Source organism: Electrophorus electricus, chromosome 20, assembly GCF_041902795.1.
Source record: "Electrophorus electricus isolate QZ-2024a chromosome 20, ASM4190279v1, whole genome shotgun sequence".
NCBI lineage: Eukaryota > Metazoa > Chordata > Actinopteri > Gymnotiformes > Gymnotidae > Electrophorus > Electrophorus electricus.
The window spans coordinates 18,323,662-18,350,000 of record NC_137516.1 but is presented as its reverse complement, the minus strand read 5'-3'; the positions used below and the strand labels follow the sequence as shown (position 1 = coordinate 18,350,000).

Genomic DNA, 26,339 nt, shown 5'->3' with positions numbered 1-26,339 from the left:
GCCTTTATCTCGGTGCACAGCTCCTCACGGGGTACGTATAGCAGATAATAATGCACCATAATAAAGATGTATACAGCATTTCTGTACTCAAAAAACCCCCCAACTATATCCACAGAGAGTTTTGGAGCTTATTTCCACCAAGTTCTACACAGGCTTCTGCTGCCGTGGCTGCCTACAGTGGAAGGCAGTGACACATGAGTGGGAATGTCCTTCCATGCCTTCCGTAACTGAGTGCACACTAATCAGATCGCGGCTCCTGGATTGCACGGAGCAAGATGCATATGACGCCAATGCCTGCGTCTGATCATGCGCTGTGAACGCAGTAACAGAAACACTGACTGATCCCTTCAATACCTCATATACAGAATTCCTACAAAAACTGACAATGCACATATTGTCTCAAATGATGGATAAATATATTACAGTGTCTTTGATGTAGTTACTAGTTTCCTGTTACTCAGGTGACTATGGTTACCAAGCAGTGCCTCCTCTAAAGATATCAATGAGTACCTATGAGTACCAAATATAGTTCCATTTGCTAACACCCAACTCTGCAAATCTGGGTCTAACACAATATTAAGTTTTAATAAGAAAAATGAAATATGGCTCCATAACATCTACGATAAACTATCATAAACTATGAGTTCCTGTTCGTCAAAGTCATAATTTAAAAAAAAGGTAAAGACAATTCGTTTAAATGTTTTACAGTACTGTGTTTACTGAACAAATGCACCAGTTATGATCAATGATGGGGACGAGACACCAGGAGCAGCGAGTAGACCTTCCTGGCTCATACACGCTGGCCATTCATGTAGATCGGAACGTGTTCTTAGATATGTAGATGTACAAAAGAGCAGCATTTACATTTGACTCAGATTTGCATAACAATTTAAATGATGTATTTTCCAGGGTGTTCCAAGCCTGCATGCCCTCATTAGGTAGTACAGAGTTCATGTCAGTATTGAGGGTGAATTAAATTCCGATTCAGAAACTGCTTGTATCAAAAAGCCATTGGCCGGCTTTGGCTGTGGGCATTCTGACCAACCGAACAACGAAGCAGCCTAAACATGTCCGACTTTAGATGCAGCAGAGTCACTGTTTGCCAGCGCCTCAATGCTCATATCAGTAGCAATACCCGAACAGGGCGAGAACTGCACTACAGGGAGAGTTTCCAGCACTTTAAAACCACACGCTTGTTCCACTTTATATCCCTTTGCCAATTTCTACAGAACTTTGCTGACTAGTTCGGATCTGTTAAGTGGAATGGTATTTTGCAATTTCTCACATTCTACAACTCTATAATATGTGTGTGCGTGTTATTTGCAATGTATTAAGTGTGCTGTTTGCAATGCGTATATATATATATATATATATATATATATATATATATATATATATATATATACACACATATACATATATACACACACACACACACACAAAGCCCTTGAGTCCTGGATTTTAAAAGAGCAGCATTCGCAATCATGAAATCTAAACAAGTTCATTAAAGTTGAATGAGTTTCATTTTTCAAAATCTGACATGTTATTAGGTGTTGCTGAGTGCCATCTGTGTTGTGGTGGTGTAGGGAGGCGTAGTGTAGTTGGTGTGTTGGTGTAGGGAGGTGTAGTGTAAGAGTAGGGAGGTGTAGTGTAGATGGTGTAGTGTAGGTGTAGGGAGGTGTAGTGTAGTTGGTGTTGTGGTGATGTAGGGAGGTGTAGTGTAGTTGGTGTTGTGGTGATGTAGGGAGGTGTAGTGTAGTTGATGTGGTGGTGTAGGGAGGTGTAGTGTAGTTGGTGTGGTGGTGGTGTAGGGAGGTGTAGTGTAGTTGGTGTGGTGGTGGTGTACTGTAGGTGTAGGGAGGTGTAGTGTAGTTGGTGTGGTGGTGCTGTAGGGAGGTGTAGTGTAGTTGGTGTTGTGGTTGGTATAGGGAGGTGTAGAGACTCTGTCTGACACTCTTTCAAGTTCACACTTGCTACTTCCCAGTCTTCCCAGTGTGGCATCAGCCACTCCGACATCCCACACGCCAACGGCCGGACCAAGCCAAGCTTAGCAGACGCTTTCCCAGAGAGCTGATATCAACCAGCAGGGAAGCTTCAGATCCTCTCTGCATTCTCTCCTCCCATCTCTGTCATTCAACCTTTGCTAAACTGTTTCCACAGACTGAGGTTCTCTATTTATGCATGCATCAAAGATTACAAGCTCAGAAGAGAAAGCAAATTACGGAGTTATTTTTTTAACTGTAATCAGTCATTAGTTTAATGCAACACGAAGGTCATAATTTTACGATTTGCAAATCTATGATTAGATTCATAAATCTGCAAGTATATTTGTAATCTAAAATTTCCAAGTAAAATCCTTATATCACATTTATGAATCTTAAGCTACATCTTTACAAAGTTGAGTGACTTTCACGCTCTTTCTACTATTCAGAGGCTTGACTGCAGCGTATCATCAGTGCTTCATGGTTTTAACACTTTAATGCTGAAATAGGTTAAAATATTTAAGGACTGAAATCCAAGTGGATGTTATCTGAAACCAAAAATACATTACCTAATTCACAATTACCAAAATAACCCGTACATTACTTAACTCACAATTAGCAAACAGTTCCTTTACAAGTTCTCAAGTTAAGATGTCAAACTGTCAAAAGTATGCACACTAGGGTTGCACAATAAGAAGGTAATGCAGTGTACCCCAGTATTTGAAAATGGTGACAGAAAATAACATTTTGTGACAGCGTTTCAAAACGGTGACATGAACATTTCTGATCCATGTCTATGCTGTAAGCTGACAGTAAGACGTTCAGGGGCGGGGCGGAGATTTCGAGGTCCCTGATTGGTGACTGAGTTCTCAGTGTTTGTTGAGGTCATACGTTGACAGAGAGCGGGAAGCCAGCATGGCTTGTGGTGAGTCAAGCTAACGTCAAAGAGAGACGCTACTGCTGGAATATGGCAGCATTTTGGATTTGTTCCAAATGAAAAGTGAGAACCAGTGAACCTTTACGAACCTGTGTCTAAGATCTGCCTAAAAACAGTCACAAATAAGGATGGAAAGACTAACAGTATAAACTAAGCACCTTTATTCACTTCAGAAATGCAGTTGACCTCAAAAAGCCCCCTGGTCACGGGCACGTTCAGTGTGTGACGGAAGACGTGTACGTTAGTGGTTACAAAACACCTCGCTGAAGAAATGGTGTCATTCCACACAGTTAAAAAACCTTCATTCAAAGCCATGATCCAAACATGTGATTGCCTGGAAGGAAATACTTTACTAAAATAGCGATTGCCGACTTGTATAAAAAAATTTGACAAGTTGTACAACACGTACTGCTGTCAACTGTGGACAGCTACTCACTCACAACAGATATGTGGACATCGGTCAACGCGACATCATACATATCATTGACTGTTCACTTCATCACAGAGACTGGAAATTACAGTCTAAATGTCTCGACAATATTTTTCAACGTGTCACACAGCCGCCAATATCACTGGCGCGCTACTCTGAGAACGGCAGCTGGTTGAGAAGAAGCTCTCAGCTATAACTGCGGATGACGGAGCTGACATCGCAGCACTGGTCATAGTTAATGTTACGGTCATAGTGTCGCTTTGGCAGTGTCGAGCTAAAACTTCAGCACAGCAGGCAATATTGTCAACCCTGCGCGTAACTTAGTGTTCTATGTTAATAAATGTACGTCCCAGTCTGTGGAGTCCGTGGAGTCTGTGCGTCCTACCCCTCGCTCTACGGCACTCGGGCCACCACGCGTTACAGAATAACCAACCGCTACAGGACGCCTACTCCCTCGGCAAAGAACGGACTTCCTAGCGGGAAGTGCGTGGACATCCCCCTGCACTGCCGCCTGGATCCCAGGATATTGGGGAGAGGACTGCGATCGTTATCCGTGTCTTCTCCGGAGAAGGAGGGGAACACCCCCAGGAATTTCTTCGGGGGGGGCCTGAGGCTGTTGAGCCTGGGCCGAGGAGGACCAAAGGGGCATCACAACGACCAGAAAGAGGGCGGTCGCGTGGAGCCAGCGGGATCTCCTGAGTCCCCTCCCCTCAGCAGACTCACCAGTGAGACTGGAAGGGTCTGCCCAAAGCCTCGGAGGCAAACCGCCTCTGGGACGCTCCTAGAGCGGCGGGAGAGAGGAGGACCGTTTAGGGAGGTAGCACGTCTGGAACCGGGGCGTTAGGGCCACGGACACGTCTAGGCACCTGTGGGGATGGCGGGCAGCACGTCACAGCGTTTTATGTTTTTGTGTGGGTGCTATTGTGTGTTTGTTTGTTTGTTTGCACCTTTTGTTTGTACAGGTGGAGCATACCGGACTGGACCGCCCCGAGAGAGGGAGGCAAGCCACGTGCAGTGGGAGGGCTGTTTTGTTTGTAACCACACCTGCACACACCTGCACCTCGTTCATCTAAATGTACATAAACCCGTGTCAAAGTGTGCAGGGTGTTGGTTATTGTTGGCGTAATGTGCGGATGTTTCGTGTTAATGTAAAATGTACTCTTGTTTCTTGTATCCGGCTAACGTTAACCGTTTCGTGTTCCTCGTGTGTGAATCTTGTGAGTGCCGTGCGTGTTCTATGTCAGTGGTCTGTGCGTCCTGCCCCTCACCCTGCGGCACTCGGGCCACCCCATGTTACACAAGCAGCATGGTTGAAAGTAGAGAGAGCCCATAATGAAGCAGGCAGAGAGACTGTGTCCAGCGGTGTGCGGGTGTAGAGAGTGCAGAGGAGAGTAGGGTAAGTAGGTGGGGTGGGCAGGGGGTCTACGTGAAGAGCGATTTTGCGACCGAGCGCTCTAAAGCACAGGAGAAGTCCATAACTCAATACTGGGCCACTTCATCAAGTCTCTGTGTCCATTAAAGCTACTGGCATGGCGAACGCCGGCCGTGATGGACAGGGAAAGCTCGGATAGGGAGGCAGTGAGCTGTGTTTAAAAGCTCTCGAACCGCACCATAAAAAGGCACGGGGCCCCCATGCATGGGGGGTTGCTTTTGTTTCTTTGTGGGCAAAGTGGCAACCTCTGGAAGCAGACAGGGATGCTCTGGAGCGGGAGCAAAGGCATCATTTGTGCACAATAATACATTCCAGTGTTTTTTGCCAGTTTTTAAAAGAAAAACTGGTGGACTGGTTTGCAAAATGACAACATACCTTTGCGGTCAAACACACTAACATCTAATATCTTTTGCATTCTGGCTAGTTCAACATCTCCAAGCTGTCACTTAATACCAGTAAAGCCGGAAAATTCATGCCCGATCCGTGCGTGAAAATCCTGAAGAACGATCTGGGCGGGGATGGATTCCCAATGTTGCTAACTTAAAGAGTTCTCTGTGTGGGTCCATTAAACCCTGGTATTTAGTGTCTGAGAAGAATGGCAATGTTGCTAATGTTTCTCTTTTTAGATCATTCCATATGAATTCTCTGCAAATCTCATTTGTGTAGACCACTGATAAGCCTGCATGGGCATCACACAGAGCTCGTCACCAGCTACGTTCCTCAGCATTAGGGCAAAAATCTGCTTCTGATAAAAGCTTCTCCTTTCAGACATTCTCACCACCAGCCTGCAGAGGAGCAGCTTCACTATCGGCCCAGATGAGAGCAGAAGGAAATGGGAAGCAGGTGTTACTCCCCACACTAATAAGAGAGAGGTGTGCTATTATGTCCCCTCTTGTCTGCAGGAGATGTGAGATCTCGGTGACCTTTTTCCTCTCTACTGATCTCGCCTGATGCTCTGACCTTCACAGGCTTGTGTTTAAAATTTCACGACAATGGCAACACTTGCCTGCACCGTTCACAGGTCCTGAAAAACGGAAGAGGATTGCACAGTGCCTGACAGGAATGTGTGGTGAAAGCATGCCAGGACAGTATTGTTGGTGAAAGTGCAAACAAACCAAGTGGCTATTACGTTCATATTTGTTGTTTTTCTTCGCCACAGAGTTCAGGTACCTTGTTGTGGTTGGTCTACATTAAGGTTCAAACTTATTGCTGCCTATTTCTCTCAGATTCACCAGTTCAGGGCTGCAGAGGCTTTTAAAACCCGCCGCTTCAGTAAGCAGAAGCAGACGTCCTGGGCCGGGCCAGGCCAGCACTAGACAGATGCACCAGCCGCCTCAATGAAGATGTATAGCATGACAGTTTTAAACTTGGTCGCCTCGCGCTTACGGCGGCCCAGGAGGCCGCAGAGTCATTTAGCCGAGTCTCACGCAGGGAGACATTCTTTACAACCCTCGCGGATGACAAAGAAAAAAAAGTGCAAACTCTGTTAGTGGCTGTGAGTGTCCGTATGAGGAATGTGCAGGGAAAGGGGTTCTATATTTACACGTCAGACGTCAAGGGCAGCGAATATCACTCAGTCCATAGCTCCCGAGACTCTCATTGAGGTCCACGTGTCCACCGCTAATGACGGCAAACTCAGGTGAGTGGAAAGGTGTGTGTAAGTCCAGGTGTGCAGGGTTCCAAGCACACATTTGACAGACGGCTCGTAAGAAATCTCTGCAGCGCCTTCTAGCATGTTTTACTTCTCCGCGTCGGCACGGCCTGGGGTGTTTTGTGTCGTAAAGTTTTTGTTTAGTTTTGAAGACAGCAGGTGGATTTCATCACAGGACACATCACAGACATGGGGGGGTGGGACTAGCGTTGGGTTCTGAACACAAGACAGGTGGCCACGGGCCTTCATAAGGAATTTAACTAGCGGGAGAACTGACATGCTGACGACCGTGAAAGAGGAACTGCGTCAGTAGTCAGAGGCAGGGAACATGTCTAGGCTGAAGGGCATCTGATCGGCGGATCTCTGTGCTGTGTTTCCGAACCTTCTGGCTGCTAATCTCACGAGCAGCCTTTGTCTGCCGGAGCTTGGCTTTGAGCGGGAAACAGCTGATAAGCCAGCAACCTGCGATGGTCATCTCTACGGTCCACACAGGAGCCGCGGCTCGGATTCCAGCCCATGGTGAAGGTAACACGAGCTTAGGTGAAAGTGGAGGTGTTTAGGAGGTTATATCCGGAGGGGCCCCTCGCTAAACGTACGCCCATTTAAAATGAACTCCAGTCTTCTGGAACGCCCTTGAACAGGGACTGTTCGAGAATGATGTGTTTCCACCGTCATTCCTGCGTCAGAGAGGACGGGAATGATTAATGCGCAGTTTGATGCTACATACGCGATATGCATCTCAGAAAGTTGGAACATTTCTTACTAATGCATTTGTGCAGGTTTGATATGGTTCGTACCATTAAACCCTCACTGTAGGGTCCAGCAGGTGCCTTCCAGATTTATGGTACATTACACAATATGCCCACATTACCCAGGAAAATGCGTATTTCCCACTCCAGAAAAATGCTGATGTGAAATGTAACACACTCAAGGGGTTAATTAGCTCTATTTCACATAAATTAAACAAATGTCAAATACTTAAAACTAATTGGTAGCCAATATATTGACCTTTATTTTTAAAATAAAACCAGTGGTCACAAATATGAATATTAAATTAAGTAACACAAAGGACATAGACCAAGTAACGCAAGTCATGACATTTCATGATCCCCCATGTGCCATCTAACAGGAATCTGAAACAATAAGGCATAATGCACCTGTCATGTTGCCCTTTTCAAAAACCAGGCCACAAAACGGACCAACTGTGGAAAGTGCTAATTAGACCAGCTACTGTACTCTGTGGTCTACTTTCAAAGTATTAAAGGCTGAAAATTTGAAATTCAGTAAGCAATATATTTCAGATTTAATCCCACAAGTACTTGTCTCATTAAAAACATCACTTTTCTAATGATTTACTGTTTTTTTCTTTCCCAGTAATAATTACTTGCAATTACATTTTTCAATTAATTTCAAATTATTTCAGTATCTGGTTTAAATGCAGGCATGCCATTGGCTAGAAATGCTTCCAAAATGAGAATTCCTCATCTTCTCTCTAAGAAATGATAACACGGAGCTTTACAGTCAACATTTTGGACATAAATCTCTATCAAAGCTGTACCATACGGCTTGAACACATCCCGTTACTGTGGAATCGTGTGAGTGTCATTTGCTGAAATGCTCCCACCTCCCGTGGGTGACTGGTTTACAGGACATTACCCAGAAGGCCTGTTCAGAGGACTCCAGACGGGATTGGCAATGGTGCGCCAAACGAAAAGGGCAGGGGTGTCTCATGACGACTCATGGATCGTGGGAGGGGCCAGCTGCGGTAGTCTAGCTCCTCGAAGGCACAGGGTCTACACAGACCACATTGTGGCACAGTAAAGCAACCCCTCCCTGTCCTACCTCAGTTGTTTATCCATACCGTTATGGACGGTCATAGATCTCTCATGCTACAACCGAGTGCTAACGAACTGCAGGACAAACAGCTCATTTTTTAAGGAGGGAGGTGGGTGTATAATGGATCCCCATGCATTTGTGCCCATTCCTCCCACTGCATTAGCAGACGATGTGTGTCGGCGTATCACCGTGCGGATATTGAAGGACCTCATCCTGGCCTGCATTTGCACCTGTTATTTCATACTCGTCCCCGTGGTTGGCACTGCAATGAGATCTAATGTCTCACGCGCACGCACGCAAATGCGTGGCGCTTTCAAACATGTAAACTAAACTAACAACATGGCAGGCAAGGGTCAGCAGACGCGAGCCCGCGATTCATGTCCCGCGGCCGGGAAATATAGTAAAAACAGCTTAAGTATAGTTTAAAAATCTCATCTCGTCCTTAAGAAGCATAGTAAAAAAAAAATTGTGAAATTCATTTGCAGAAGTTGTAAATGCCACCACGGTCACTGTGAGCTTTCCACACAAATTCCCGCCCCTGATAAAATCTGTAGGTGACGATGTCCTGTGGGTGGGCACTTACCTTCGCCTTAATATGAACACAGTGCAGAGGCGTATTTACAAATGCCCGAGATACGATAACCACTGGGGCACGCTCCCCCCAGAGGCGACCTAGCTGATCGCGTTCCGACCACAGCATGCGCCATACACGTTCACACCTTTGATTAGCATGCACGTTTCCACAGTCCAGATAACAGAGCCAGATGGAGATTACATTTTACAGAGAGGTGTAAACGGAGCCTTAATGGAGCCTGGGAGGAGACACCAGGTTTTGTAAGGACCCCTTTGTACCGCTTATCATTACAAACAGCTGTAATAAAGCTCTGCTGGGGTAGCGTCAATCATTCCAGTTTTACTGTAACACACAGAGATACAAATCACATCAATGCAAATTTTTTAACCTTATGTCATTAATTAGCCACTGTAGTAAAGTTTGGGTAATTATATTAGCTTCACACTGTGTCTTATTATGCACAGAAAAGTCTGTTATATGATGTAAGAGATTGGGTGAGTCTACATGTGTGTGTATATATGTATGTGTGTATGTGTGTGTGTGTGAGAGAGAGAGACTGTGCATGTGTGTGTATATATGTATGTCTGTGTGTGTGTGTGTGTATGTCTGTGTGTGTGTGTATGCATGTGTGTGTGTGTGTATATATATATATGTATGTGTGTGTGTGTGTATGAGAGAGAGCAAGAGAGAGAGAGAGAGAGTGTGTGTGTATGTATGTATGTGTGTGTGTGTGTGTGTGTGTGTGTGTGTGTGTGTGTGTGTGAGTGAGAGACAGAGACTGTGCATGTGTGTGTATATGTTTGTGTCTGTGTGTATATGTGTGTGTATGCATGTGTGCATATATATGTATGTGTGTGTGTGTATGAGTGAGAGAGTGTGTGTGTGTGTGTGTGTGTGTGTGTGTGTGTGTGTGTGTGTGTGTGTGTGTGTGTGTGTGCTCGTATAACTGATTTCTCCAGCAGGCTGGCTAACAGCGGTGTTAGATGTGACTCTGCTGCTGTGCGTAATTACCTCCAGCTTGAGGTCTGTGAACACTGCCATCACACAGCAGCCAATTAAAATTCAGCAATGGTGCCTCACTGCTCGGTCGATGGGTGGAGAAGCCTCATATGATTGGCCATAGATGAGTGGGCCTCGTCTTGTGATTGGCCACAGCCACGGCCAGCTGCACCCCGCAGCTTTGTTTTCCTCTAAGGGAGATTCCTGTTCTGGGCCTCTGTGTTCTTATGCATTCTCGAGCATCCCAGAACACTCTGGAGAATTAGCAGTGTGTTCCGGAGCATTCCGCCATCGGCTGCAGAATTTGCATGCTGGCGGAGGTGAGGGGTCATCGTTCCCACGGTGGGAGACCACTGAATGCACGTAGCTTTACCGCGCTGGGTCTCTGCTCCAGAGTGCAGACACGTGTCAGCAATGACTGATTTACAGAAAAGTGACATGTTTTCTAGCACAAGCAAAGTGGCTTCCGATTGGCCACACGGGTAACTGCTAAGTCAGATGCTCCCAAGGGTTCCTTGGCAGTCAGCGCTACTGGCTCCACACAAGCTTAAGAATGGCTTCCACAGAAAAAGTGCAAAGTTGAAAAAGAAGTATGAAGCCAGAGAAGAATGGGCATGAGTGTAGTGTTTCCTCTTGGAGTGGATCAGTGTCATATCTGACGAGAGAGCATAATTGATGTGTCTTTTTATTACAGTGCGTTTACTCAGCCTTGGACAGGGAATTACCCAATCCATTTAAATTAAGAGTCCCCTCTATTAAGGGACTAGGAATCCCCCTTTAAATTAGATTGTAGGCTACTCAAGCATATCTAATGAATGACTTAATAAGCTATAGCATAACCAACACGAAACCCTTCATTCACGCGGCCTGCTCAGTAATTTGTCTCTAATACAAACAGTCGATAAAGATTCATCTCAATTAGTTTCTTTAAAGGAAGTGGAAATGTTTTTTGTGGTAGAAGGACTTGGTGATGTATGTGCATGTGTTACTGGTACGTTTAGATGTACGCATCTTAAATGTACTTCACAAGGAAAAGATTGTTTACTTAGATCTTGGAAATGTGTAACATTTAGTTTTATATTAATTGAAAATGTTTGATTTGGTTAAGACCTCTCTCTTTCGTGCGCTCTCTTTCTCTCTCGCTCTCTCTCTCTCGCTCTCTCTCTCTCTCGCTCTCTTTCTCTCTCTCTCTCTCGCTCTCTCTCTCTCGCTCTCTCTCTCTCGCTCTCTTTCTCTCTCGTGCGCTCTCTCTCTCGCTCTCTCTCTCTCTCGCTCTCTGCACACGTAATACCAATGAGTGCATGAAAAGCAGGGCTCATCAGGGAAACAATTATCGTTGTGTGTCTGTGTCTTCTGGAACAGTCTGAATTTTCCAAGTGATTACATGTGTGAAGTGCCACACAAACAACCAACCTGAGGGGTGTGGCTTCTCCAACAGACCCCTCACCCTGAGAGGTGTGGCTCAGCCATGACAGTAGCATAGTAACATTTGGCATCTGAATATTTTAAACACTGATATATGGTGGGCACACACCACAGTACACATGCTAATTCTGTTACGTGGTATCTATTGTCTCCTCACACTGAAGCCTGCTGTCCGGAGTGACAGGGGTCTCCAGGGGTCTCGCATTCACTAAATGCCCAATCTCCTCTCAGACAGAGATTCGCTCAGTAACCCAAAGTCACTTGAGCACAAATTAAGTGTCTAACGGTAACTTGGGGGTATTATCAAGATACCACAGTTGCACAAGGCAAGTGGATTTTGCTGATACAAGGAAAAAGAAGGAAAGCTCATGATATTATTTCAGCAGGTGCAGCCCAGCTCACTCTCACTTTTTTACTTTTGGGCGTTTGCTTATCAGATGGACACACTTACAGAGAGGTATTATATATCCTGTATGGAAGTCCATGAAACAGTTATGTGGGTCTGCCATTCACTGGGTTTCCTTGAGTAGCAGTGAGCGCTACAAGAACTGATCGATATTTCATTCATGCTTTCACAAGGCAAAAACTGCACATGCGCACGCGCACACACACACACACACACACACACACACACACACACACACTATAGCCAACACCAGAATGCCCTTCAGTGCAGAAAAGGCAGTCGTGTATTCTTTGAGGGACAGCGAGAGTCTCTGTGTATAACATGTGCTCCGAAGCAGGTGTGTCTACGCCACAGCATAACCCATCATCTCACACGAATTAAATCTCCGACAGTACTGGTGGAAATCGATCGTGCGTTTGGCTGGCAAGTCAAACAGATGAGGCTTTTTGAAACTCTCTAATAACTAGTCCACCGCCCCAAACAGATAATCATTTGACCATCTCGTCCTGTAATCTTCCCTAATAATTGTTCAGGCAAAGCGATTTGAGTAGAGCCGCCCCTGTGCCGTTTTAAAAGGAGCTGGAAATAATACTCTGTCCTCTGTGTTTGTGCGCTCCACGACTTGTGCCGTGCTCCCTCTGTAGGCGAAAAGGAGAAGTGCAACTAAACTAGCATGGAAGAATACGGATGAATAAAGGCTCTCCGATTAAGAGCGCAGATCTATGCCCAGCTAATCCGTGAGTGTTTAAGTCTACTAATTAGAGAAAGGAAAAAAAAATCATCTTAAAGATTTCCAGCACCTGACCACATGCTCTTCACACATGACGTTGGGTCAGGGTTGGCCTTTGTGTGGTCTGGGTTCTTCACGTCTGCCCGTGTGGGCTTTGCCATCTCCAGCAGCATTCTGCTCGGCACGTTGAGAGGTTACGCCATTCCAAAAAGACACAGCCTGAGGTAAGCTAAGGAACACACTGCCAGGAAAATCTTTCTAAAAGCAATCATACCCAAACCAACTGTTTAATCTCAGAGACAAAGACAGAGAGAGAGAGAGAGAGAGAGAGAGAGAGAGAGAGAGAGAGAGAGAGAGAGCAGATTTCCATGATGAATAGAAAAAAAGCTGCAGGATATATTGTGGAGGAAGAGAAGCAGCATTAATGCTCCCCATCACCCTGATTGAAATGTCAGTCTGTCTTGTCTGTCACAGGCAGAAGGAGAAAAGCGGATTAATATGCATGTGTGAAACAAGATAGTCTTCCCGATGTGCGGCTTCTCCCCTCCCACAGTGTCGCTCTGCCCACGGATCCGCGTCACCTGCTAGCCAGGGGAGAGGGAGGAGAGTGGAGGTCCTGTCCCACGCACCGCTCACCCTCTCCTGCCCCGCCGCTCCCGGGCGTCTGGCCAAGCTCCTCCGCCAGCACGCGTGAGGCAGGCTGGCTCCCGGTCAGCTTCCGCGGGTCGCGCTCCTTGGGCCCGAGTCAGGGGAAGAAGTTTGGAAGTGAGGAAGGTGGGTCGTTGGGAGAGACCCTTCACTGCAGGTCTAGAGCGGTTCTAGGTTCAGCACGACTTACTTCACGCAACAAAAGGGAGAAACAAAACGCCTCACACACCGCTGACACACCAGCCGCACAAACGTGTCCCGTCACACCCCACGCATCACCATGAGTAGAAGGTTCCACATTAAACTCCATAGATGCTGGGACTGGCTGTCCTAAAATAGATCGGAAGGGACTTGGAGACGGCACAGGGAAGATGGACCACGGCTCTGGGTACCGAGGTGCAGACGTTCGGGGCAACTTGCTTGAAAATGCAAACCCTCCACCATCACAATCACATCAGGACATTAAAAATGTAAACTGCACAAAAACTGCCTGGCCGTGCACAATCAGAGTTGATTTAACGTGGACTGGTTTTAGCGAGTCCAAAGCTGAACTAAGAAGCCCAGTCCGTGGTCCAGGGAGATAAACGGAACCCCATGCTCTGACAAACACAGTTCTGCTCGGATAAGCAGATAAACTGGGATACGTGCAGATACGCGCCGATAACATGGTCTGCGCTGCGTGTTTAAGAGATTTGAGGTGCAAACATACCCAGATTGCGAAGGATGTCTGCACTCCCGTCGGTGATCTGTGTGTATCCGTTCGGCTCGTGAGGGCAGTCAGAGAGCGCGTGCCAGTCCCGGCTCTGCGTGGCGGAATGCAGCGACTCCCCGTCTCCTCCCCCCGTTCAGAAGCCGCCTCCTCCGTGGGCTGCGCCGCTCAGTCGAGGAACAGGTAATCCGTCCACAGCCACGACAATCCGCGCCGCCTCGCTGTGCAGAAACGGAAAGTGATCCTTTCCAAACCCTTGCATCGCGCGCAATTGCATTTGCGTTAACCGACGCTGGTAACTCACGCGCTGTGCTTTGAGCAACTCAAACAAGAATAACAGAAACCAGAAGTTTTTGTTTGTTTGTTTTAAATTCGAATGACTTCCGCTGGTGTGTTTCCAGCGTCAGACGTGCAGGTGGGATCTGTCTGATCCCTCGAGCTACAGCAGAAAAACACTCGCACGAGAGCGTAGATCCATCCGGAGCGTGACCCGCTTTCAGCGCGCAGAGCTGCAGTATCATCCACACGTCCGAGAGCTCGCGCGTGTCCGTCTCTCCGTGCGCTTGCGAGCGTGCCAGGGCAGTAAGTGCGGGAGGCTCGAGGCTGACCTGCACCCAGCGTCCGACCTCGAGAGCGGAGCGGAGCGCGCAGAGAAAAGCGCTTCTGTCTTTTCAACGGGCTGTGCGCCACCCGGACTTGCGGGCCCACCCCCCTGCACCGTGATTGGCCGAGCTGTCGGAGGGGCGTGGCTCTTGGGGGACTAGTACAGCTCAGTCTCTCTCCGATGGTGACTGGTGAAAGGCCGTTCTCGTAACGCTTTATCCAAACGTGTCGGTTTCAGACTCGTGGTGACGTCTGGCAATCAGACTCCCAGTTTTCTTGACGTCTCCAACCTCTTGCATTTATGACAAAGCCTCACATCCGTTTGCGTATAGATGAGTGGCGCACGTCTCAGCCGCGTAAACCAGCCACGGCCACAGGGGGTGAAGGCGCGGGTCGACCTCACCAGCGGTGGTTACACGCGAGCTCCATTGCACATTAGTTCGTAAACGCCACCAGGTCTCTCTGTTCTCCGGCGCATCGTGTAAATACAACAAATAACCGAGCGGAGCAAATGTAGGGATGCGTGTGAAATAAAAACAATGGCGCCAGAAAAATACACACTAATTGTTTACCTATAAAACTACCTCACAGATGTTTGGCATGAAGCACGCTTCAGGGTCAGGAAAAGCATGTGAAGCTGTTTTCTGCCCTCATTGTAGCAGAGACGTATCCAAAGCGTAGTTAAGCGGCCTTTAAGAGAGAGAAATGTCATCTGCGTTTAATGTTGGTTTACGGGACATTTGTGCAGTGCAGTAAATACACGACTAGAGTCAAGAGACAATTAACGTGATCAGACAGTGAAAAGAGCAGTTGTTATATTCCCATCTGTATTTGTATTAATTCCCCTCTTATTTCAAGTGTAATGGTCTGTCCAAGTGCACAGGATAATGTTGTCAAGCTAGTTTAGTAACACCTGGTGCACAGTGTTCCACCACGAGCACTTCTCTCCTTCACGTTTGCTGGCCTTGAAGCAGAGACGATTAAGGTGTAGAAATATGTAAATAGGTGCAGGACACCTCACCAGGAGCTGGGTAATGACATTTCCAGCCCTCATTTGGCAAATCCCCAAGTCGGCCCCCGAATTAGAAAACTTAATGGCGAGCAATAAGCCACAGATGGTCTGACTCCTGGTGTCCCTCTGCTGCGTGAGCCATTGCCGTTACGTGCCAGCGACGTGTTACTCGAGGGCCTCGTCGCAACCCTAAGGAGAAGGTCAGGGTGCAGCAACGTTTGCGGACGGGATTGTGGCACCCGGTGCTTTTGGAGCACGCGTGTCTGGCTGGACATTGGGAGGGTGGGAGGGTACATGAAGCCTGTCCCCATCTGTCTTCTGGAGCTGACACAGAAAATGCGCGCAGGCTGCAACCTCGAGAGAGCGCAAGCTGGCAGCACTCGACAGTCAATCTAGACCTGAATTCTCTGTGTCTTTGTTCTTATATATATATAAAATTCCAGTTTCATTCTTCCAGTGGGTGGTCATATCATTTCTTCTCAAACTCAGGCCGTCTTCCAGAGACCTGGGAGTTGGTGGGTACGGCGCAGTGTTTTCGCTGTTCCTTGGATTGCGATCTTCTGTGTTGAGATTGATGTTGCCATTCCTGGGATCTCCTCCAGTGTGGGGGTTGCTGCTCCCAGTGCCTCACTAGGAAACCACCACCTTAACCTTCCACATTCCTGTCCTCTTTCAGTCCCTGAACATTCATATTCCTTTGGATATTCCCATCACATGGGATTGATATATATATGTGTATATCTATACACCACACACACACACACACACACGTTCCATTTAGGTATCTGGTGGGGTGTTATCCTAACTGTAAGGGAAATTATTTTAGATCAGTGGGGTCTGCAATTTGAAAAATGGATGAAAGGTTAATCAAACTGTGCACATGATACATTTTCCCTCGTTGTGTAGCACCGTCATCACATGCAAAAAGAAATCCGTCTATCTATGGATAAACATATTATTTTAGACAGCTGGAAATCCAAAGACTAGCCATTAATAATGCAGATGAATTTTGTGCTATGCTCCTCATGTATCGTATGACATTATGGCCAGATTATTGTATTAGTGGCTATTTGATCATTTTCATCACGTGGTTTACTGTAAATGATAAATCTGGCAGCAGACCTCCAGTGTGCTGGATGGCATGCCTGGACCCTGTGGTACATGCATCTATCAGCGGTTGTCCTCGAGGTGCTCAACTCATTGCTCCAGAAGGTTGGAGAAGTTCATTTTACTTTCGAACAGAATTTAAAGTCACCCTTGAGATGATAAGTGTGCGCATGCTGGAAACGTGCTTGTTTCTAATAGTAAATAAAAAGATGGCGGTGCCTCCTTTAGCGATGGTTTACGTTTATCGGCCTTTAATAGTCCGGCGCTGGAACTCTCCTGGCAGGGTTTTCAATCACCCTCCATGCTCAAGAAGATTATATTTAGCCCACAAATTCTACCGCTGATATCTCACTGCGTGGCAGGTATTGATAAACCAGTAACGCACACTCATCATCGGACACAGTTACCAGCGTTTATTATCGTGGCATAATCAGGTCTAATGTCCGTCTAATTTCGGTCCTGTGTGTAATAAGCAGTGTCATGTCGATATTCTTAATGGGCACTTTTACTGAATTGGAGTCAGAGTTCACTTACAATGACACTGGATGTTACTAGGGCAACACGGAGCTCCACTTTCATCTGTAACCTTGTTTTCTATCGTCTAAGGGATGTTTGGGGCATTTGCAGTGCCCATGTTCAGCAGACGGTGGATCCAACACTGTTTGAAAAGGAGGAAGCTTAGAGATCTGGCTTGTAGAAGCTGTTCACATGGAGCTGGTGTGTGTGTGCCTGCACGTTTGTGTGTGTGTGTGTGTGTGTGTGTGTGTGTGTGTGGGTCGTATTTTAAGTGTTCATGCTAGGAAGGACACGTGCTTGCAGAAAACAACACCTCAGAGAATTTCCTTATTCAGAGTGAAAATGTTAGTCATTTGTGTGAGAGAGCACACAAATAAAGAAGAGGTCAGTCATACGCTGTAATGCTTTCGCAACTCTATGTTCTCTTTAACTTTGACCAAACTTTTAATTAGAGATGGAATACAACAATTTGGAGAAGCATTGAAACCACAGAGTGACAGCACTGTTAAGGGCTTCCAAAAATGTGTGTATGTGTGTATCTATGTGTGTGTGTGTGTGTGTGTGTGTGTGTGTGTGTATTTCAGGTAGACCTAATGTACGACAACTAAAATTCCAGTGTAACAGCATCACAGGTCACACCTCGACACACTGAGTGAATTTCTCAGAAAAACAGATTAGACTTAATGCATCATCGCAGATTTTAGAGTGAAACGTCCTTCCATCAAGGAACAAAAAAGCACATTTGAGCACAGAGAGAAAATGCAATAAAAAATTCTTGCTGTGGTTTAATAATTGTTTGATACAGATTTATAAATGCCTTTCTCTTAAATTGATCATAGAAGGCAATGTGGAATCTGTTAGGTTAAAACTAAACATAAATAAATATCTGATAGTGGTGTCTGAGAGACAAAAGGCTATTAAATCTTCTTATACTGCACTTATTGTCCCTAAATCCATGGTGCCTTTCCAGCAGCAGGTGAGGAGTCGTGTTTATCATCTCTGCCAGTGCCTCTCCCGGTGGTACCTGCATTATGCCTGCGTTTCTTTTAGTCAGCTTCTAAACATATCCCATAAGCCCCATCAGAATGGAGACTGGAGCTGTTTTCACCACTGAATGCAATGCACATCCTTATTTTGCCCTCTGCATCAGTAAAAGTGTTTGTGCAACTGCAGTATAAACACTATAAGAGTTCTGCTCAGTGGTGAGTAATAATGAAATAAGTTACTGAATGATACTGACTGAGAGTTACAGGACTGAGTGAGTTTGTTATTACTGACTGATAGTTAGAGGAACAGACTGAGTGTGTTATTACTGACTGATAGTTACAGGACTGAGTGAGTGTTATTACTGACTGATAGTTACAGGACTGACTGATAGTTGTGGGACTGACTGAGTGTGTTATTACAGACTGATGTGTGTGTGTGTGTGTGTGTGTGTGTGTGTGTGTGTGTGTGAGTGTGTGTATTTCAGGTAGACCACACTCGCACTCACACACACACACACACACACACACACACACACACACACACACACACACACACACACACACACACACAGACACACACTCACACTCACACACACACACACACATAAAATGAGTCACTTAGGACTTTTTAAGTACCTGAATATCATTTGAAGTACAGTACACATGTCTGTATTTGCAATTGCATATTGCACAGTTTCCTTCACCAAACAAACACCTGCTGTACAAACAGTGAGAGATTTAGAGCCGAAGGAAGTGGCACTCAACCCAAATGCGGTGTTTCCTCAGGATTCTCCCACACCTCCTTTTTCCAATCTGGATTTTTTTTTTTTCAATCGGATTTTTGGCAAAATAACTACAGGGTGTGGAGTGTCTGCTTAGCCAATGGACAATCCACTTCTGCAGCTAAAATCACGACGTAGCTTTTGGTCTTCAGCATTCTGTATGTTCAGAAATGTGCGCAGTTGACACACAGGAGATAGCTGTATCCATGGAAATATGGAAGCCTGGCTGTGATTACTAACAATAATCTGAACAAACCAGTATGCAGAAAAACACCTGGCATGACACGTGGCACAACACCTGAGAGCAGCAGGGCAGAGGTGAGCTACAATATTGGCACTCATGCTGGCGCTCTGCTGTGCCATAAGCCAGTGGCGGCCGAGGGAACCCCACGCTGTGCTGTCCTGCTCTTCCACTGGGATTCCCGCACATGGTCAAACCAGACCTTTGTTGGTTCTTCCTTGGTCATCTGGTCAGGTTTTTAGCCGTGATGGCAGACGGTGCTACCTGGGCAAGGGTGTGGAAGCAGAGTCAAACTTTCCAGACCAAGATTATCTTAGATTCTGGAAAAGAAACTGTACGTGCTGGAAAATTACGGTAAATTAGGGGGGAAATATTTTTTAAACTAACAGACTGAAAAAATTCCTTGATTCTGTATTCCTTAATTTTTAATGAAACTTTATTTTTATTGTGGCAGCTTCTTTTAAAAACCTCACTCTGTTTTTTTTCCATAATATTTTAAGTAAAAGAGTGGGAGGGACACGTTTCTCACACAATCATCTCAGCTCTTTCAAGCAACCGTGCTATTACCTTTGGAAAAGAGGTTCATACCACTCGAGAACAAGAACCCGGCGAGCCTGGAGCCCACGCAGGACTTGGGGAGCGGGGACAGGCTCTCTCCCCACGGCTCAATCAGGGGCGGGTCAAAGCCCCAACGTGTATCCCGTGTCTCCTTCATCACAAACGCCACTCAGTTCGCTAAAGTCTTTCTTCGGTGCTGGAGCCCGAACGGGACTTCACAGAGAGATCATTGGGGCCTGCGCGTCTTCGTCCTCAGACCTGCACCCGCAGTTGCGGTGAAGGGATTCTCGCGCCTGTGCTCCACTACGTTCAGATATAAATCAGACGCACGCGGGTTTTTTTTGTTTGTTTGTTTTTTTTTTTTTTAGAATAATTATTCTTTTAATTTTTTCCTCGCACATATTCCACCCTCGTCCATTTAAAAAAACCAGACATGTTCATGTATTTTTATCGCGTTTATTTAACAACGATATCGAGTTGTTTGCATTCATTCAGCATTGCATAACGCTAGAATCGGACCACTTTAGATGTAAGATAAGAATTTTAGCACACGACTAAAGACAATCATTAACGTTTAAAAAAACCCACCATATGAATATACTGAAGTTATGATTTGGGCAGAATAACATTCACACCGTGGGCCTATTTTGCTCAGGCATATCATCTGCGTGCAGTAGTGGTGCACTTACTAATGGGAGCCCAGTGCAACAAGGCAGATCTGTTCACGCGGCTGGATGTGGACAAGAACAGCGTCTAACGTGGCGATGCTGCGTCTCCGTCGCCAGTAATCTCGAAACCGCGCAGCAATATAAAACCGTCAGGGATGTTCTGACCCGTATCGGACCGCAGAGGAGTCCAAACGCGGCGTTAGGCATTCGTGTCGACTCTGACCGCAGTCCCGGAAATTTGTGCTTTGCCAGCGCATTGCCTCGCGCGTCTTCCTCCCGCAGCCTGCGCGCCACCGACTGCAGCTGCCTCGGATCGGCACGCGGATAAAATGGGTCCCCGCGCGCGTTCGTTAATCGCCGTCGTCTGGATGTTGCTGCTGAACGATATTCGGTGTCTGAACGGCGACGAAGACCAGGTTCAAGACACGGAGTGCAAGATGAAGAGCGTTACCGTATCCGCCCTGCCGTTCCTGAGGGAGAATGACCTGAGCATCATGCACAGCCCGTCGGCCTCCGAGCCCAAGCTGCTGTTCTCCGTCCGGAACGATTTCCCTGGCGACATAGTCGTGGTTGACGACCTGGAAAATACCGAGCTGCCTTACTTCGTGCTGGGTATGTGTGGTCATATCTCGACACGCTCCGTACCGACGCGTGTATCAGACGTAGGCCTTCTTCGTAGCTGCATCGTTGCTAAACGATAACAACAATAAGAGTTTCACGGGCCCTGCTAACACGCAGCCTGTCCCGGTAGACGCACAGAGGCGCGCTAACGTGGCCGCCGAGACATTGACACGCTGCTCATCTGGGTTACTACATTGTTTGCAGCCTCGCGGGCTGTGAGCCATTAGTAAGATTCTGAGTTTGAAGTGTTCAGCCTCCGTGGACGGTTTGATTTAAATAAAATTAAGAATCAAATTCGTTAGGTGTCTTCAAAAATAACACACTTTAGAAGTGGTCCGTTAAGTATAATAATGCGATGTAGCTTATTTCTACTTTTACACAAACCTAAACGTCATAAATTATGTATTTTTTATGTTATTCAAACAAACCACCCATTTGGTATTAATCAGTAAATCATTCATTGTTTATTGTCGTTTAACAGTAACATTAAAGGTGTCAGAATGGCCACTGAAATGTGGAGTGGGACTCTTACAAAAGTCTTGTTTTGGAAATTAAATGACATCTCCACACCCTTCTCCTAGTGCTCGTACAACCTCATGTAAAGCTCCACAGCTCCTCCGCTTGAATTAACATGACAATATATGACAACATTGTTTCGGTTGTGTTTTTTTATAACACGGGCAGTTATATATTTCCTTACCGCCGCGTTACTTTCTGTGAAGCTTGGCCGCTGTCCATGGTGCTGATGTCCCGCCCGCCTGTCGTTCATGCAGTGGTGCAAAATAAAACGCGCATCCACGTACATTACTGCAGGCAGTCACTGCAACAATGTACATATTTCTATAAAGTGTGTATTGTGCTTGTGTAGTCCATTCCTGAGAAAGTCTGACGGGTGTGTTGGGCCTAACTGGTTTGCTTGACTGTGCCATAAGGTTACATATCACACTTTATTGACCCGTCCTAACAAATCCGTAGTCAGAAATAAATAGATATAAAACTTGAAGTGCTCTTGTTAAAAGGGGAGGAACTGGTGAGTGCAGTGACAGAGAGAGAGAGTTGTGACACGCTTGTCTGTCTGCTGTTGGACTACAACAGAGACGTTTTGGTGATACTGCCTTTAACACATTCTGTGTAAGTGATCTGTGACTGAGTACAAAATATTTCTGTTCCAGTTGGTCTCCTTGGTGACCAAAAGCTTGATGTTTATGCTTTGTTTACTTTGGTATGTTCTAAAGTGTTTTCGATGGCCAGTTTTGGTTGGTTAGTGTAACTATTATGTGTTTTACAGTACATGAAAATATCTAAAGGTAGGAAACCAGACAGTGAAGAAGCTCAGCTTCTGTTTTAATACAACTGTCATGTTTTATAGTCTGTGAATGCTTTAAAACAACCGTCATGTTTTATAGTCTGTGACGCTACAGATTTTAAATCAGTTTGCTGAATCATATAGACATGCCAAAAGTGTGAGCTGATAAAACTAATTTATTATTAAAACTGAAGTCTGATGTTGCAAGTAATTATTTGAAGTTCCCTTCCCTAACCAACCAAACCTTTAATAAAACACTTCACAAGGGACCCAACTTGCAGTTTGAATGTAAGCACTTTCAGTGATATTGGGATGCAAGTGTTCCTGAATATTTATAACAAGAAATCCCAGGAGTTAAAAAGAAATAGTGTCAGCACGTAACTAGTTACAGCTTCAGTTTGTTAAGGCTGTATAGTGTCAGCACGTAATAGTTAGAAGTTCAGTTTGTTAACATTGTATAGTGTCATCACGTAACTAGTTAGAACTGTTTGCTAACCCTGTATAGTGTGGCTGTATTTTCCATTGCATACAGGTCTCAGTATTCCAGCATTTAAAAACTTTTAAAAAACCAGCTTGAAAAATACTATGTGGGATATTAAGTGCTGTAATTTGCTCTTACTTTCACAGCTCAAATACTGTGTAATATTAGTTTAGAAACTCTTGAGTGTTTAGAAGCTAAGAAGAATAATTCTTATCCACAGTGTGTGCGATGTTGAATTTTGCAGGTTATTTGTGTGTCCGCATGAGTGTTTATTTTTCTCTGTTCCTTTGCTTGTACAATATTGGAGGATTTTGGGGTCAATTCTCCATATTTAAACAAGCTATAAGATGTCTTATGTTTTTGCTGTAATGTGAAGACCATGGTAAGTTGGAGCAGACATTCATGGTTTTCCTAGCCTAGTGCCTGTGTTGGTGTGGAGTTTTCCTAGCCTAGTGCCTGTGTTGGTGTGGAGTTTTCCTAGCCTAGTGCCTGTGTTGGTGTGGTATTTTCCTAGCCTAGTGCCTGTGTTGGTGTGGAGTTTTCCTAGCCTAGTGCCTGTGTTGGTGTGGCGTTTTCATAGTCTAGTGCCTGTGTTGGTGTGGGGTTTCCCTAGCCTAGTGCCTGTGTTGGTGTGGAGTTTTCCTAGCCTAGTGCCTGTGTTGGTGTGGTGTTTTCCTAGCCTAGTGCCTGTGTTGGTGTGGAGTTTTCCTAGCCTAGTGCCTGTGTTGGTGTGGAGTTTTCATAGTCTAGTGCCTGTGTTGGTGTGGGGTTTCCCTAGCCTAGTGCCTGTGTTGGTGTGGAGTTTTCCTAGTCTAGTGCCTGTGTTGGTGTGGAGTTTTCCTAGCCTAGTGCCTGTGTTAGTGTAGCGTTTTCCTAGCCTAGTGCCTGTGTTGGTGTGGCGTTTTCCTAGTCTAGTGCCTGTGTTGGTGTGGGGTTTCCCTAGCCTAGTGCTTGTGTTGGTGTGGAGTTTTCCCTAGCCTAGTGCCTGTGTTGGTGTGGAGTTTTCCCTAGCCTAGTGCCTGTGTTGGTGTGGAGTTTTCCCTAGCCTAGTGCCTGTGTTGGTGTTGAGTTTTCCCTAGCCTAGTGCCTAGTGCTTAGGGCCTGTGTGGATGGGTTGTGGTTGTTTTGTATTGATCAACACCTACTGCTCACTTTTTTCTGATGCAGAGCTTCACGTGAAATGACCTTGCAGGGCAACAGTTCCACGCCAGCATGTGTCTAGAAGATGCCACAATGCAGGAGGTGTGGTTTGCACCGTGTGTGGCTTGAACACTGGGGAAATACTGTAAAAATGACCTGCAGCCCACTGGTTTTGCACGCATGCTCACTGGTAATGTAACGGTGTCCTCCAGCACACACAACATTTGTGATGTTGTGTGTGTCACAAATAAACGACTCAGAATGGGAACGTGCACGAACGAAGCTACTCCACCTCTAGCATGGTACAGACGTGAACGTCCACTGCACAGCAGCTTGCGTGGGTCGGAATAGTTTTGACCTTCAGTGCTGATCTTCAGCTGTATTCATAGGCACGTCGGGCTGTGATTTACACGCCAAGACCTCCTGCATCAGAAAGCGCCGTATGGTGTCGGATCAAACACACCTACTGTACCGTGGCCCCTTGCACGGTGGCAATTTGCATGCATTGGATTTAATATAATGACCAAGATGGATCGGCCATTAAAGGGGGAGTAACTTCAGGTCTCGGAGATGGATGTTGCCCCAGGTGCTGGCACTTCCTACCTGCTCTCTGTTGCCTTGTTCTGCCATTATTAATGTAGTGTTTACAGAGTAACCACAAGTATTTGAACAAGCTATTTTTAATTAGGTACATTAGAGTAATTGGTTCAACAGTCTACACACACACACACACACACACACACACACACACACGCATGTGTGTGCATTCGCGCATGCCCGTTCACTCAAACACACGCGCACAGACACACACAAGCACATTCAAAAACAGGCCGGCGAGACCTCTGTAGTTATTTAGCTATACTTTTGAATGGAAAATTTTTTCCAAATAGAATTTTAATCCATTTCAGCAAAATGAACAGGTGTAATGGAATCGCTGAAGATGCCAAGACTTCCTGGACTGCCTCGGCTCTTTTTTTTATGTCTCTGTCTACATTATTGTCACAAGCCGAGTAATAAAACCTGAGCATGATGGACTAGCCCTGTCTGCACCCCTCCCAACAATGGTACTGGCTTTTAGAGCCCAGGCTGGCTGAGTTCGTTTGTCAAGGCTGTGGAGAGAGAAAGAGAGAGAGAGAGAGAGAGAGACTGCAGACTGGGCTGTTGCCATAGGAACAGGAGCCAGTACTGGGATGGTACCTTAAAGAGAGGTGACGTTACAACAGCCCCACCATCTCCCCAGAGAAGCACTGCTTCTAGAGTGTGTCTCGAGACAGCCTAATGGAAATCCAGCACCGGCTTGGCATCTCACTCCCTGCAAAACCCGTCAGCTCCAGCTGTCGTGCCGACGGTGGTCTCAGCTGACCCGTGACGGTTTACTTCAGATTACTCTCCAAATCTTCCTTCTTCACTCGGAGTCTTGATTAGGAATCAGAAATGCCTTTTTTATCGCAAATCTCACCGATGTCCTTATAAGCTTCTTTTGTTTTTTGATGATATTAAAATGGCGGAGCTGAGTCCCTTTTGCGCGGGTACCATGCTGCACTGCAATGCCTGTGATGCCCATACCCTTTAGAGGCCCTTCCCCGACACGTCCTGCACCACACTGAGCTCCAGTGGGCATTTCATGGCGATCCAGACCACAAGGTTCAGGAGCACGTCAGCCGAGATCATTCCCAACATGATCACAGCAAAGCCTAAGATCCCAGGGCTCGCAGAGATGAACGCCGCCATTGTTCTTGGGGTGGAGGAGGTTGGGTGGTGAGGAGCGTCGGGATTTCAGGTCCATGCAGGACACGTGTGTGACCCTGGCGCGGGTCGTGTGTGCCTGTCCTGCTCACGTGACAGGATAAGACTGCGAGGTATGGTGCCCGCGCACGGTGTCCTGCTGAGAGAAACGCAGGCAAACAAATCCAGTGGGATCGATTGCCACCGTCGCAGGAAAACAGTGAACTATGACCCTTCAAAAAGTCAGTGAAGGTTCGAGCATGACTAAAGAAAACATGATGTCAGGCAGTGGGCTTTGCTTCAGACCCTGCTTTTATACATAAGTGTGTGTGTGTGTGTGTGTAAGAAATCTGAAGAAGATTGTAGGTGAGTAACCGCAGTGTACTGTAGTAAGAGATGTAGAGATATTCAGAGATTAAAACTTGTAGTGAAGTACACAAGACATGGTTTTATGCAGTTTTACACACCAACTATACTGTGGTTTTATAGGGGATCTTTGCGCTTTAATATCATACTTTCTAAAGATGGAGTGAAGTTTGTCATTCTGCTGCTTTTGCGCTGTACATTGTGAACTCGAGCAAGCAGGTAGTCACAACACTTCGGCCATTCTGCTGGACACCAACCAAGCTGATAAGTTAGTCGCTGTGCTGTGCTCTTTGGAAATGGAGAACAACTGGACGTTCACGCGGAACATCTCTCAGGACTGCAGTTGTATTGATCCCTGATGTCAAGCAAAGGTATTGATCTCTGATGTCAAGCGTGAGGTGCTTGTGGAAAATGTCTCGGTGAGCATAGCGGGATGACAGAGACAGAGAGAGCCACGCTTGCTTTAGG

General features: G+C 46.2%; 2 protein-coding genes across 6 annotated transcripts in view; one reads left to right on the top strand and one right to left on the bottom strand.

The window, feature by feature from the left end:
• Positions 1-14,406, bottom strand: part of brinp2 (bone morphogenetic protein/retinoic acid inducible neural-specific 2) — an 88,580-nt gene extending 74,174 nt beyond the window's left edge. For both annotated transcript variants that reach the window (XM_081703499.1, XM_027011356.3), the window contains exon 1: positions 13,760-14,406. The gene's annotated coding sequence lies outside the window, so the exon portion shown is untranslated. The remainder of the gene's footprint in view (positions 1-13,759) is intronic.
• A 5,594-nt stretch (positions 14,407-20,000) lies between these two features.
• astn1 (astrotactin 1) overlaps positions 20,001-26,339 on the top strand; it is a 194,933-nt gene continuing 188,594 nt past the window's right edge. For 3 of the 4 annotated variants that reach the window (XM_027011363.3, XM_027011361.3, XM_027011359.3), the window contains exon 1: positions 20,002-20,844. In XM_027011363.3, coding sequence (XP_026867164.2) covers positions 20,562-20,844 — 283 coding nt within the window. In that variant the 5' untranslated portion in view covers positions 20,002-20,561. Of the gene's footprint in view, positions 20,845-26,339 lie in introns of all 4 variants that reach the window. The other variant, XM_027011360.3, reaches the window with a different exon arrangement.